The sequence below is a fragment of the Acanthaster planci genome, linkage group LG21 (genome assembly GCF_054643075.1).
Source record: "Acanthaster planci isolate LZ-2023a linkage group LG21, COTS_SCS, whole genome shotgun sequence".
Classification (NCBI taxonomy): Eukaryota; Metazoa; Echinodermata; class Asteroidea; order Valvatida; family Acanthasteridae; genus Acanthaster; species Acanthaster planci.
Genome location: NC_141797.1, coordinates 7,834,871 through 7,849,124, shown reverse-complemented (window position 1 = coordinate 7,849,124; position 14,254 = coordinate 7,834,871). Strand labels below are relative to the sequence as shown.

The following is a 14,254-nucleotide window of genomic DNA, read 5'->3' as shown; positions in this document are numbered from 1 at the left end:
CAAAATTTGGGCCAGGCCTTTGTGGGCCAAATCACGGTTGTATCCTGTCGAATTATGTGCTATTAGAGCATTTGGTGGCGCATGGACTGGGTGATCGGTTTTTTTTTTTAGCAAAGATAGAGGCTACCAGCAAGACTGCTGACATGCATGTAGTTCTGAAAAAATGGGCACCCTCAAACTGCTGTTTTGACAATGGCATTTGGGCATCTATTTTTCCCAAGTGGCAATGGGCGTTATAATAAGGTTTTTTTTGCCTTTACCCAACGTCTTTATTTATAAATGTATGGATACTCGGTGCTTGTCCGAGAGCTTTCGAAAAAATTCACAAGCTCACTCAGGTGGGACTCGAACCCACGACCTCCTGCTTACTAGCGCAGACCATTCGCTACACCGCCGGCGGTTGTTTACACTCAATATATTTAACCAATTGAGGGCGCTCTCTCGGCCTTTCGCAGAACCACCATCTGAGAGGTGTCAGTGTAACTTTTCGGTAGTGTCCAGAATCGGACTCATCCGACACTTTCACCGTCGTTTTCTTCCTTTTTGGAGTCTATACATCATCAAACATGCCTCCCAAGTTCGATCCCAACGAGATCAAAATCGGTAAGCAAGAATTAAATACAAAATATTCTTCCGGATTGTAGACAGTGTTTGGCGGTTGTGTCAACTTCGATTGATGCGTTAACATTACATTCGTTCACATGTTGCGGACATGTTGTTGCATGTGCTGTAAGTGTAAGCGCATACAGCGCATACATCGACATGATCAATTTGCACTGTGAATGTTTAAACTCGCACTGATCAAGTCTAACCTATGACCCCGTTACGACACTACTTTAGATGATGATTAACCTCTTTATCATGACTTTAACTTGTTTTCTGGCATGTCTGATAGGCTAATCTTGGTCTAGCCCCACTCACTGGCACAAGTGTGGCACGGACCCTCGCTCCCGATCCATCCTTAGCCACACATCCGTATGCGCAATTTCATGTCGGCGTATTGAACATTTCGCCGCACCCACTTATAATCGTGGGTGCAATTTCTTTTGCACATGAACATGATTCTTGATCTTTCCGCTTTCTAAAAACCATTTATTGAATGATTTCACTCACGTTATTGAGCTATTTTCCAGTCTTTTTGCCTTTATCCATTCAATCTAACGGGCTCGCTCTCACACTTGCCATCTTTAAAATAAGGTCGTTGAACATTACGTCTCTTGACCCCTCATCGTCTCGAAGGTTGTTCCATGTCAAGACATATGTAGTAAACAGACTGAGCCTCAATCTGGCAGCTTCACACAATCAGTTATTGAGCCAGTTCAGCGATTCCCGTGTATGGTGCTTAGTAATTTTGCGCGTGCTGCGTTAGTTCTTACACGATGCGATTGGACAATATTTCAAAAAGCTGCGTTGACCGTCCAATGACGGGGACAAATGCACAACAGATACAGGCTATGGTCTTACACCATGGTCTTGCACTGTTGGGCCAGAACCATGGACCCCATAGCTCCTCGGGTACATTACAAGTAACATTCACATGCCCAAAGCAACAAGGGCAGATGTGACATGAAAACCACATCCTTGATCCTTCATGCCTGTTTTTTGGGGGGTGGCATATTTGGGGGCCCTGTTCCTATAAAGAAGGGAGGCCTAGATTTAAATTTTTTGGATTCACCTTGGTAGGTGATTTTGACATCATACTTAATAACCGTAGGGTTATTGATGTTGTGAATAGAGGGCAAGGTTTTGAGTTTTTGAGTGAAATTATGAAGGGAAACTGAGTGTTTTAACACAAAAACCACATTGCGGATTCCTATTTGCATGGCTGGTTTATCAGTTAGAAAGTCACATTTTCTCACAACTTACAAATCGAAATTCCGAAAAATAATGTCAGTGCTATAAAGTAAAGTTGAGCATTTTCTACTTTCTGAAAGTCAAATTCTGCTGTTTCTTCTGCTTTCTAAATTTTAATATGTGACTACAAGGTCATAAGATAACCCTTTGGACATGTACATGTACTGTACATATGTACTGTAGGCGTACATTTACTGTACATCTACAGGTATCTTTGGCATAATGATACATGTAGGGCCTACACGCACCATGCCACTGTGATCTTGGACTGGTTCCCGTCCCTACTGATTTATTCATAAGCCGTGAGACATCTGGGTATATGTAGGGAACAGGGACCAGTGTGATCTCCGCAGTGCGAAGCCGGAGGAAATCAATACCGATTTCTGCAATATCGCCAAGGAAAAACAGGCGGGGAAACGTTACCAAATGTTACTTTCAAAGTGAGTTAAACAGTGAAAATGAGTTGTCATTCCTAATTTGGGTTCATATTTATTTGATTAATTGTGCAGAGAGTTTTATTTATTTATTTAATTTTTTTTATCGAGAATTGCCTTTTCCGCTTTCTACCCCCAAATCCACAATTTTTAAGGATTTTCCGCAGTGCAGAAAGCTCTGGACTTTACAGTAAAGAGAGCATTGCATTTGATTTTTGGTTGGGCTGACCAGTTTTACAAGATTAAAATGACAAAAAAATAGGGATCCCCAGTGATACAAACCCCAAGTGGTAACTTTCTCTTAATAAGTGAAGGTCCTTTGCACTAAACAAAGCCACACCCATGGATAAAAAACACAGTCAAGGGTTTTACCACCATTGATTTCCGAGGACGAGTTTGACGGGAAGTTTTTTTATAAGAAATTTTAAAAATGGGACTCTGTTTCTTTGTTTTTTTGGTATGCAGTTTGCCTGAGAGCTGTCGGTGGTGAGGTGGGTGCAACCTCTTCGCTCGCCCCTAAAGTGGGCCCCCTCGGCCTGGTAAGTGTGACCTGTCTCCAGAGGCTGTGACTTCCCTCCCTCCTGTCCCGCTCCCCCAAAAGATGCCATCTTTACCATTCAACCTTTCACCCAGTCCACTGGAACCCATGTTAGCCAAGAGCCATTTCAGACCCTTGGAGGATCTGAGTAGTTTCAGTACAGTTCAGAAGACCGAGGCTGCATCCAAATCTTTTGTCTAGAGCTAGGTCTACATGTAGGTCTTCACTTCATTGGAAATAAAGGGGGACATGTGGCCGAGTGATTAGGGTTTGTAGCTTCTGATCATAGGGTCAGAGGTTCGAATCCAGCTGGGGACAGCATGTTGTGATCCTGGGCAAGTCACTTTACCCCTATGTGCCTCTCTCCACCCAGGAGTAAATGGGTACCTGTGAGGGCAGACACGGTTATGTTTAGCTGTTTGCACCAAAAATGGCTGCATTGGGCTAGTATACTCACCAGGGAGCTGAGATGGTTTCAGGAATGTTCAGATGATGTGAGCCCAATGTACAGGGATAATAATAAGTGCATAGATACATTCCCTGGTATGCGCTATATAAGAACTGACTATTATTATTAGATATACTGACTATTACATTGTATTATTACATGTAGATACACAGTGACTGGCAGGCAATAGACCTAGCCATAATTCTGGAAGCCCAGTTTTGACATGATATGAGACGCTGTTTGCTTTACATTTGGCTTGATATCCAAAGTTTGTTTCATGTCCAAAATTGGCGTGGTTATTTGTCACACAGTGCGGAATATAAAAAGGTTAAAGAATGTTGTTCCTCGGGTTGATATGGTGATACTAAAGTGCCACTGCATTTTGAATTGGATATAAGGGACAGAATTCGGTAGTCTTCGGAAATCTGAGTATCCCTCATGGAAAAAACTGCCAAGTTAAGATTTCAATAGCAAACGGGGCAAAAAAGGGTTGTGAACGTTAACCATAACAGAATTCCATAATCCCTGTATGTTAGAACGCTGTGGGAAAATAAAGTCTGCGGTGCCAACCGCAAAGCCATTGCACCAGAAATACAATGCCCTAACCCTAACCCCCAGCCTACTTTAGCTACCGGTAGAAACCCTGCCAGATGCATCAAACTGCACCGTTTGTCAAAGTGGCATGCCTGCCCAGTGTAACAAGATCCAACAGGTCAAGTCTTCCAAATGCCAAACAGCCTGGGAGTCTGGTTGCGATTTACCACAAGGTCCAACAGTGGCATTGTTCAATGGGACTAGCTCCCATTGTCTCAACGTGGCCAGGTTTTTTTTTGGCTGCTGCTGATTGCCGAGTGCATTAAAGTGCATCAGACTTTTTGGCCTGATGGACTGTGGTGCGTTTGGTAAGGTTAGGGGTTAATCTCTCGCATGGAATTTAGTTTTATCCATTCACCTCCCACCTGGCAGTCCCCCAAGAAAGTCGGTGACGACATTGCCAAGGCCACGCAAGATTGGAAGGGGCTGAAGATCACGGTGAAGCTGACCATCCAGAACCGCCAGGCGCAAGTCTCGGTTGTCCCCTCGGCCTCCTCCATGATCATCAAGGCGCTGAAGGAACCGCCCCGCGACCGCAAGAAGGTCAAGAACAGTGAGTAGCGACCAGTCCCTCACGGGGAACAATCAGAAGGACCTTGTATTATCAGTGCTGGAAAATTTTGAATTTAAAGATTCGGGGGCCGCAAATTTTGTAAGATAGATGTTCAATTGGTGCACGTACTTGTCTACGTGTGGCCCGGAGAGACCCGGGGCCAGAAACATCCAACAAAACTGAGCTTGGCCAGCATTTACATGGGGTGTGAGAATTCAGCTTTTTAGCTAAAAAATCTGCTTTTTGTTTAGATGTTGATTCCGAATTTCAGGTTTTTTGTACGCCCGGTCGGTACTGAAGTGTGGGAACTTTCCAGCTTTAATTTTAAGTGGCCACTCACATTCCTGCTTGTAGAAAAAGCTCTCAAATATGCCCAAGGTCTTGTTCCCCATTATGCAAGAATGTCAGAATTAGGGTTAACTACTTCCTGCCAGGGTGCCCGGTTTCGGGTGCACAGGCTTTATACATGAAGCCGGGGAGCCCGAAACTGGACAAAAAAGCTGGGCCTAATAACAAGACCGTACTCAGAACGAAAGACGGAGCTGCTGGGAATTGCTAACACTTTTTCAACTTCAATAACAGAGGAAATCTGTCATTGTTTTGAAAGATTATACCACTGTGTGGCATTCAGCGCGAGCGGATTACCGCCAGGGATAAAAGCCCTCCACTTATGAGCGATACAATACTGTTACACGCTAATGTGGCCCCCACTGAAAAGAGCCAGCTGCTCACTGTGCCAGTTTCGGAACAAAAGAAACTTATGTAACACCGCACAATCTGGGCTTTTTTTACCAGGTGGCAGGCCTAGCTGAAATAGATGGTGTCTGTTAGATTAGAGTAGCCACCAGACAGTCATTCATGTTATGTATTTATGATTTTTCGAAGAATTTTGAAAATGGAAAATCTTGAAAATCCCCTGGTTTTACGTCATGCACAATCAAATGAAACCTGGCAGAAGTGGCTAACTTTCTCAGTGTCAAGAGCGGTATATTTGTCATGTGGTCATAGAAACAAAAGTATAATTGCGAGAGGGTCTGACAGAGCAAAAGGTTTCTCAGCTGCCATTGTTTTGTCCCGTCTTCCCCTCATCAAGTCAAGCACAATGGCAACATAGCCTTTGACGAGGTTGTCAAGATCGCCCGCACCATGCGGGAGCGCTCCATGGCCCGAGAGCTATCTGGCACCGTCAAGGAGATCCTGGGCACGGCGCAGTCAGTGGGCTGCACGGTGGACGGCATGAACCCGCACGACGTCATCGAGAAGATCAACAATGAAGAAATTGAAGTTCCAGAGGTGAGCTTTTGCATCTTTCTGGTTGAAGATCGCCCTGCGCCGTCAGGCTCTGGTCAAAGAGGCAGTCCCAGGATTCTGGAACCAACATTCTAGAGCATTGCAAAGTTCTGGGAAAAAAAAACACTTCTGAAGTCTCCACCTTTGGTTCCTGAGGTCCTTCGGACTTTGAAGATAACCTTCTTATAACAGGATCCTTGTATTACTAGAATGAAAACAATGAACTAAGAATACAGGCGATTCACAATAGTGCGCCACCAAGAGTTTGCAACACGCCGTGAAAATTGTCGACCATTTCCAAACACGCATTGGGTCCACAAATTTTGCGCAGTGTGATTGGCTAATGCGTTACAAACTCTTGGTGGCGCACTATTGTGAAACGGCCGTATTGAGACCTAAAAATTTCCTTGTTGTTAGCATAAACAGTACTTGTCGACACGTTAACTGCCGTCTACTTGCATCCGTAAAATACTCATATTCAACTAGTCGCGTGAACGGTACCTGTTAAATGCACGCGCATACGTACAACGCTTGGCAAATGGGAATGCCCCTTTGGAGCTTTGCGCGGCAGTGAACGTGTTGACGAGGTTTGACTGCAATTCATGAAGCTTCTTTTTTGAAGTGAATTCCGATTGGCCCTTTAACTGACGTACTTTTTCCTCCGTACGTACTTTCTGTCTCCCACAGGAATAAACACAACAGGTCTTTTTAGCCCCGTGCCGTGCTGTAGCCTGAACCATGTATATATACATCCTGCATGGTGATGACCGTTGAAAAGGACCGTGTCAGGCTGAAGATGCAAGTTTATTCAACAAGTCGGGGAAATGTCGTGGAAGAATTAAAGAAGCAGAGCTTATAAAAACTGAAATTCAGTCCGTGGTGGTGATCTTTTTCCGCCGTGTTTGTCCCGCTGTCGCATGTCTCATTCTGATTGCACATGTATTTCCACAAAGCTTTCTTTGTCCGTCGTCGGCAGCTAGAATGACAACTTTTGCAGATACGGACTCGGGGGGGGGTCTGGGACCGTGTGCACTTGAATTGGCTGTGGCTCAGAGATGCACGTGAATATGGGAAGCGGCTGCAGGCGCTAGGTATCAGTAGGTGGTGGCATCCATTGGCACAGGTGTTATTTCAAGTCGCAGCCGTTGACTTGTGGACATGGCTTGTGGTAACATAATGCATTGACACTGTAGGTATACGGTTCCCGTCGTTAAAGTCTGCCTGCTCAAAGACGTGTGCCAATACAAAGCCATTCCAAAGTGGTGGGTGCAAATACTTGTACAAATTGGCACTGGAGTATCTTTAAGGTTCTGTACAAGCATCCATCGGTAAGACCAGGGAGTGGGGGGGTAGGGAAAGAATCAGCTTTCACGTCCAATGATCCTTCCAAGAGCAACAGTTGCTTTTAATATCTCATATCAAAGAGGAACACAATTTGACAAACGTTTCCTCGATGTATAAACAACTCAGAAATCCTGAATTCAGATTGCATGTACCAAGTTCAACATGATCACGTGCATGGTGTTAATTCATGAGTAATGTACGTTATGCAAATTAGATATAAATAATGCGTGATTACAAGGAGACATTCGCACTGATTCAATACCTTCCCTTTGCACCAGATCCAATTACAAATCAAATTTGTCAAGATTAAATTGTTCAAGTAACACAATTTCAAAATAATGGAAGACAAAGGAATTTTTTTAGTTCGGAGAGGAAAAGGAATTTGTACTGAACAGACGTCATCAAAATCAATGATTGATGAAGTCTGGAAGCAAACCACTGGACAGATTGGAAACACGTGTGGTATATGAAACTGCCTCTGCACTGGGACTTGTACCCCAAAAAATTATCCTGTAATTCACCGACAACCTCGTATTTTCCCAGTGAGCACAATAGAACATGGACCTTTTCCTAAACGTGCCAGTGTTTTTAGCCCATCCCAAGTTCACTCACAAGACCAGTCGTAAGAAACTGGGCGAATGATGACAGAGTAAGGCTTCTGTCACGGTTCATTTGAATGACTTGTGACGGGATGATGACTTATGATAGACATAATCATAGCACTGTGACACATTTAAAAATTACCGCATAATGTACACAATACAGGTTCACTTGACTACAATCACACTTTGTACTTGCTGGGTTCAAGACCGTGAAACAGCAAAGTAAATAAAACTGCTGAGCAGAGATATGTGCTAAGCAAGAAAAACAAAAAGCAACCAATATACCCAAAATGCCAGTTTACATGTATTGCAATACGACAGACCAGCCAGCTCAGTCACAGGACCTGTAGTGGATATTAAACATCAACCAACACGACGTCCACAAAAAGTGCTTCATAAATATCATTTACCAAAAACAAAAACGACGGTAGGTACTGTACTCGGACTACTGATGTGCTGGGTACTCTACCATAACTTGGCTGTATTGTTTGTAAAACAACACTCAAAACACGTTGATATGGAGTTGATACCCACTATCGGTCAGGTGGTTTAGTGGACGCAATCGATTACTGTTTTATCCTTTTTTGCCAAGAATATTGCCATGGATCAATTATGCAGTTCCACAAGAATTGGTCACAGCTCATTCTGAATCTACAATGCTCCCGATTATCACTTGATATGCAAATCCAAACGTTGGAAAGTCAACTTTCTGCTTCAATGTTATCAACATAAGGCAATACCAGTAGAAAGCAAAATTCTTATACCAACTTGAACAAAAGCGGCTTTACAACGGAAGATGCAACAAAAGAAACCATTTACAGGCATTCATAAAAATACCCGTGTGAGTTACAACTACACAATGCTACATACACGTGTGTCCAATTCATTCCATACATAAACGCTCAAGAAAAAAAAAGCTATTGCCCACAACAGCAACAAGCAACAACTCTCCAGTCTTGTGAGTTATCTTTAACTTGGTCCTCCCCAATTTCTATCGGAAAATTCAAAGCAAATTATTTTCTAATATCTTACAACAATGTACAAGTCTTCGGAGCATAATTTTTTCTTTCTGAAGCGCGAGTTTACAATTATACAGTGGAGCTTTGAGTTTGTACTGTACTAAATTACATCAAATTTATACATCAAAACTACATTTATACTTTCAGTCCACTGCTATGAAAAGCATTCCTAACCACAGCAAAATGGATGGACCACTTTGGCCAAGTGATTCTCTTTGCCTATGTTGCTGATGCTCATTTGAATAACACAAAAACCTTGCAAGCTGAGGATGGTCAGTTTTCAGGGACATGGACAGCAACTGTGAGCGAGCGGCTTTTTATAAATGTATTTGAGCAAATTGTGTTCCAACATTTGCTGACCTGTAACTCTTATTTTGGGCATACCTGTTTCCAAGCAAATACTGATTTTCAATTCAATACCAAGGAAACATGCATATTTTTAATGAACTTTTCTTTCATAGGCCTCGGTGCTGATGATGCCACACTGTTTACTGTGTTTCCTTCAGGGCTCTGTGGATAATGGGCCTCCACTGGTTCCATGGGAAAGTGCATGTGTAAAGAAAGTGTCAATGGTTCCCTGCAGTGGGTGACCAGTGATTTACATGTAACCTATGAAGTTCCTTGATTCCCAATAATTCCCAATAAATTGCCAGGAGAGCAGAAGATTTTCAGCCACATGATTTTTGACGGTCAGCGTTCAATGTACACCGTATTTCGAGCAGAAACGTGCACACCTTCGAAGTCTCTCCAACATGTAGGCGTACATGAAATTGCCAACAAAGATTCGAAGATGAACACGCCTCCACGGATATGGTATGCTTCCTGACGTGCCTTTGCTCGTCATGTTACATCACATGAAAGACCTCTATTACTGCATCAGGTCTAAACATTTTGCTGTGGTCGAGGATCAGCCTACGCAACAGCTTAATATTTCTGCGAGTTGAGAAAGGTGTGCTTTCTAAAATATATAAATGTACATCTATGCTGTATATAACAGTACGCTATAATGCAGAGACCAGCAAACCAGCAGCCGTGTACTGTGTAAAAAATCAGTGGGGAAGAAAGTGTTTGTTCTTCTCGAAACAACTACGGCATTTTCCTTCATGATCCTTAACCACTGTCAACTCAAAGAGTACCATGCAATGCCATTACAACAGTATCATCCATGGCTATCAAGATGGGTGTATTGAGTATTACCCATCCAAATGGATTCTTGCTGCTGGAACCAAAGCGAGGCTGCACTTGCAGGACCCGTACTCTGCAATTTTAACGTGTAGCCTGCTCTTGACACGCAGGAATCTCAGTGGCAAACTAAAGTGTGCCATTTCAGCCTCGCTTTCACTGCAGTCCAGCAAACTGACCATGGGTGAACGCTGCAAAAATCTGGGATCCAACATAGTGCATTTATGGCAGCCACATGTTTTGTGTAGTGGTGTCTGTGTTGTGGAGCGGCTCCATGACGAATGGCCAAGGAATGCCATTATTTTCAACAGGTGGGAAGACTGGTATCTAGGCCTGTTCTGTTTGAACTTCAAGAAATACCTGTTCAACTTGGGATCATGATGGAACTTCCCCCTCCCCCAAGTTCTGGGTAGAACTGGAACCAACAAATAATACAAAAACTACTTCCCCTGCCTCTGCTAACAATGTCAAAACCTACACCCCAACTTAAGCATCAGTTGCATAAAGTCAAATATATATATTGTTATTTCATATACTTTATACACATTTTTAATTTTTTTTTTACATAAAGCCTTTTGAAGCGCAAAACATGACACAGTGTCCACAGATCCAAACAAGAAATGCACAGCAACGACACAGCTAATCAGTGTTCTGTGCATCTATACATACATAGCAAAAATAAACATTTGGTTACTTTCGTTTCTACTCTGCCACATGTCCAAGTAGCTATCTGCTAATTTGGTAAGTGGCTGCAGCTATATTCCATACAGTTATGTGCTACCATAGCCACATCCGGTTTATTTGCAGATGGCTTCATTTTTCCAACAGGGAAACCTGTGGAGTAGACCTCTATCATGGGGCAGCCATCTTGCTTTTCTACCATTCAAAGCAATGTAACCATACTGAGGCGGAAAGAAAAGCTAGTCTGTTTCCTTTTATCAACACGTGCAAGTGTATTACTATTTCCAATAGGTGTGCAGGGAACAAGACAAACATGGCAGCATCATGATAAAGGTCTATTGGGCCATGCCTGAATTATTTGGCTGCGGCTTGAAATCACACAACTCTATGGGAAGAGGCCGCAGCTGCTATCATAGATTTGCTTGCATTCCAAGCCGTAGCCAAGTAATTTGGACAAGGCCTACAACTCAGAGTTCCATCACTTGACTAGTTACCATCTTTAGAAGCTACGGCACCTAAAATACCCACTAAAGAATATCTTTCCCAGACACCTGCAATACGCAGCGCAACAGTTGCACAACACACAATTGATTATCCTCGTACAACCAACACGTTAACACCGTCACACACAACATTCTCAGTACTTTTTTTTTTTTAATCCACCGAAGAGGGTACTGAAGTGATTCAGAAATATAGACACTGCTTTCCTTTCTGAAATCTCAGCTTTGTCTTCTGTGTGGTAATCGTGGGCCATTTACTGGACCGATTTAGAACATGCCGGTCTTTTTACCTTCTTAGCTCATCATTTGTTTATCATCATTTGTGATAACCTCTTGGCCCAGTTAGAAGCAATAAAGAAGGACCCAGGTTGAGCCGGATGCTCAAGGCGAAGCCAAAGCTGGGATCTGAGAAACGGCCGTCAGCTGACCACACAGACCCTAGTTGGGGTCAAAAGGGAAAGGTCACCACAGACAGACACAAAAGATGGAAACAGTGAACCACAAGGGCACTACAGGCTGTATTCAGCTGCACATGGGAACAAAAGGCGAATTCCAGCGACGAGTACAGGTTACTACAGTTTGACTAAAACCACCCAAAAGACAGATGGTTTGGATTATCTAGTGTCCACTAGAAAGTCACTTGGGACCATGTAGTTTCAGGGGTATGGTCGCACTGCTGGTCATCGATAGCCAATTTCATTTATCATTACAGAGGGAACCATTCACACGAAACAATTGTACGAGATTTCCAATGACCGTGTACCCTGCCAGACTCGCAGCCAATGGTGAAATATGAGTAGCAATGAGATTTTAAACATTGACCAACCGGGGTTGTTCGGGTGTAACTGCTTTGTGCATGCGCATTGTTAAAAAGCAATTGACTACTGGTCGAACTATAGTCCACGCCCAAACTTACCCTTATCGACTTTGTGCCGGGGTTCCCGCAACCGGAGATGTTGGCTTAATATGCAAAGCCGGGCTGCCCGAACTTGGGAAAAGGAGCTGGGCCTTGTAACAAAAGACCGTACTCGGAACAAAAGACAGGGCTGCTGGGAATTGCCAACATTTTTTTGGTCCGCATTTGAAAAGATGCCATGAGGGGAATTGGGCCAATATCAGGAACAAAAGAAAATTAGGTAACACCACACAATCTGGGCTCTCTTTACAAGATGGTAGGCCTGGCTGAAATACTCGGGCGTCAATACGTATTATCTGTCAGATTAGAGTAGTCACCAGTCGGTTATTTGTGTGGGTGTAAACATCCAGTAAACGAAGTTTATGAATTTTTGAAGAATTTTGAAAATGTAAAATCTGGAAAATCCCCCGGGAATACGTCATGCAACTTCAATTAAACCCAGCAGCATAAGGTTATTTGCCAGTGATTAGGAATCCACTGCATTTGTGAAGATTAGCACAGAATAGGCAGAAAGGAGCTTGAAGGCAAGAGCTTGTTTGTTTTGTCACGAGTCAAAATTTCTGGACACTTTGGACAGCACTTTGTCTTACAGTCTTCTTTTGCGCTTCAAGTAGGTTGGCAACTATTCTCTTTCTTGACTGGGTGGAAACAAACTCCTAACTGCAGATTCACTACAGTGATTGGCTGGTCAGAGGTCATGACCTTCAAGGTCAAATGTCACACTGGTCACTATGAAATGACTTGCGCAAGTACTTTCAAGACAAATATTAACAAAAATGGAGACGCTACCAAAAACCTCCTAACTTCAGGGGCAAAGGTAGAGGGTCAACCACTCAGGGGTCGAAGGTCAACCCGAACCTTTTCATCTAAGCTGAGCATGCCGATAGTTGGATAGAAGCCCGAGCCTGGAATATGCACCTCTCTTCTCCCTATTGTCGTTCCATTTCTAGTGAAGAACACCTGGATTTCACACATAGAAATGACACTGAAAACAATAACTGATGGGTTTTTACTAAACTGATTTCAGATTCTTGAAAGATGCAAATTTTAAACTTCATCTGAGCTATTAATACTGCCCCTGACTGGCTCCTCCTACTGTCTTTCACCTATTCAACACAATGGCTCCACCCACTTTCCATCATGCATGGCTCCACCCACACTCCACCATGGCTCCACCCACTATTTCATTACTAAAGCCATTCAACTCCTTGCTCCACCCACTGCCTACCATGTCCCCACCCCATTCCCTTCAAGGCTCCACCCACTCCTCTTGAAGGCTCCACCCACCATCCTCCATAGCTCCACCCATTCTCTTAATTCAAAACTTCCCCCTCCCTCAAATCATAGCATACTTACATGCACCTGCACCTTGGCGCCCTGATGCACCCCATCAATCTGTGGCTCCTCCTCCTCTTCCTCTTCTGACAGGTAATCCTCGTACTCGTCCTCGGACAGGTCATAGACATCCAGGGCAAAGTTATCCTGGGCCAGGCGGTCAAGCCGGTTCAGCCGGTTGAAGGGCCCCTCCCGGTCCTGCCATGCCTTCACCACGCCCACGTCTTCGTTGTCGCTCTCACCTTCATCACTGTGGGTCAACGACAAAAAAATCAAGCGCTGGAGAGTTTAGAAGAAAGTATCGTCCCAGCAAATGTGGGTCATCTGGTCGTTCCTAATCTCCGATCCCTGGCAGGAAATAACTTCTATTCCCTCCTGGAAGGGATGCTAGTTAATAGCAAATTGCTCCCCGGCTAATGCCAATGGCCATTTTTTTTTTACTCCTGGGAGGAGAAAAACAAGCAGGGCTAAAGTGGCTCGCACAGGCCACAGATTGGAACCCCTAACCCCTCTGATTATGAGTCACAAACCACTATAACCACCGGGCCAAACTCCTCCAGAGTTGGGACTTAACAGGCCGTGGATGAGTAAGAAGAAAGGTTCTGGCAAGTACAAGCTAGACATGTTTTGCACAGTTTCAATTTATGGCAGCATAAAAGAATACTTTGTAAGACTCTCTTTTCCTTTTTCTTTTCTTTTTTAGGTTTTGGTGAGTGTATTGTTTTAATCCCTCAGATTTTAACTACTCTGTGCCGGGGTGCCCGGTACCGGAGACCTTGGCTTTATACCCATAGCCGGGGTGCCCGGTACCGGAGACCTTGGCTTTATACCCATAGCCGGGGTGCCCGGTACCGGAGACCTTGGCTTTATACCCATAGCCGGGGTGCCCGGTACCGGAGACCTTGGCTTTATACCCATAGCCGGGGTGCCCGGTACCGGAGACCTTGGCTTTATACCCATAACC

General features: G+C 43.9%; 2 protein-coding genes across 2 annotated transcripts in view; one reads left to right on the top strand and one right to left on the bottom strand.

Annotated features, from left to right (window-relative positions):
* Window positions 1-437: 437 nt before the first annotated feature.
* On the top strand, window positions 438-6,579 carry LOC110984007 (large ribosomal subunit protein uL11-like). The gene is made up of 5 exons (XM_022243772.2): window positions 438-603; window positions 2,754-2,827; window positions 4,241-4,421; window positions 5,515-5,714; window positions 6,399-6,579. The coding sequence occupies exons 1-5, from the start codon at window positions 567-569 to the stop codon at window positions 6,402-6,404; spliced, it is 498 nt and encodes a 165-aa protein (XP_022099464.1). The 5' UTR covers window positions 438-566; the 3' UTR covers window positions 6,405-6,579.
* A 512-nt stretch (window positions 6,580-7,091) lies between these two features.
* The window catches only part of spryd3 (SPRY domain containing 3), a 28,393-nt gene continuing 21,230 nt past the window's right edge, over window positions 7,092-14,254 (bottom strand). Inside the window, exons 8-9 of the mRNA XM_022243827.2 lie at window positions 13,312-13,540; window positions 7,092-12,915 (exon numbers count right to left, since the gene is read on the bottom strand). Coding sequence (XP_022099519.1) covers window positions 12,781-12,915; window positions 13,312-13,540 — 364 coding nt within the window. The 3' untranslated portion in view covers window positions 7,092-12,780. The remainder of the gene's footprint in view (window positions 12,916-13,311; window positions 13,541-14,254) is intronic.

Coding starts and splice junctions, on each gene's coding strand:
- LOC110984007 (XM_022243772.2), top strand. CDS start 567: ATGCCTCCCAAGTTCGATCCCAACGAGATCAAAATCG. Junction 2,828..4,240: donor AAGTGGGCCCCCTCGGCCTG/GTAAGTGTGACC, acceptor CCCACCTGGCAG/TCCCCCAAGAAAGTCGGTGA. Junction 4,422..5,514: donor CCGCAAGAAGGTCAAGAACA/GTGAGTAGCGAC, acceptor CCCCTCATCAAG/TCAAGCACAATGGCAACATA.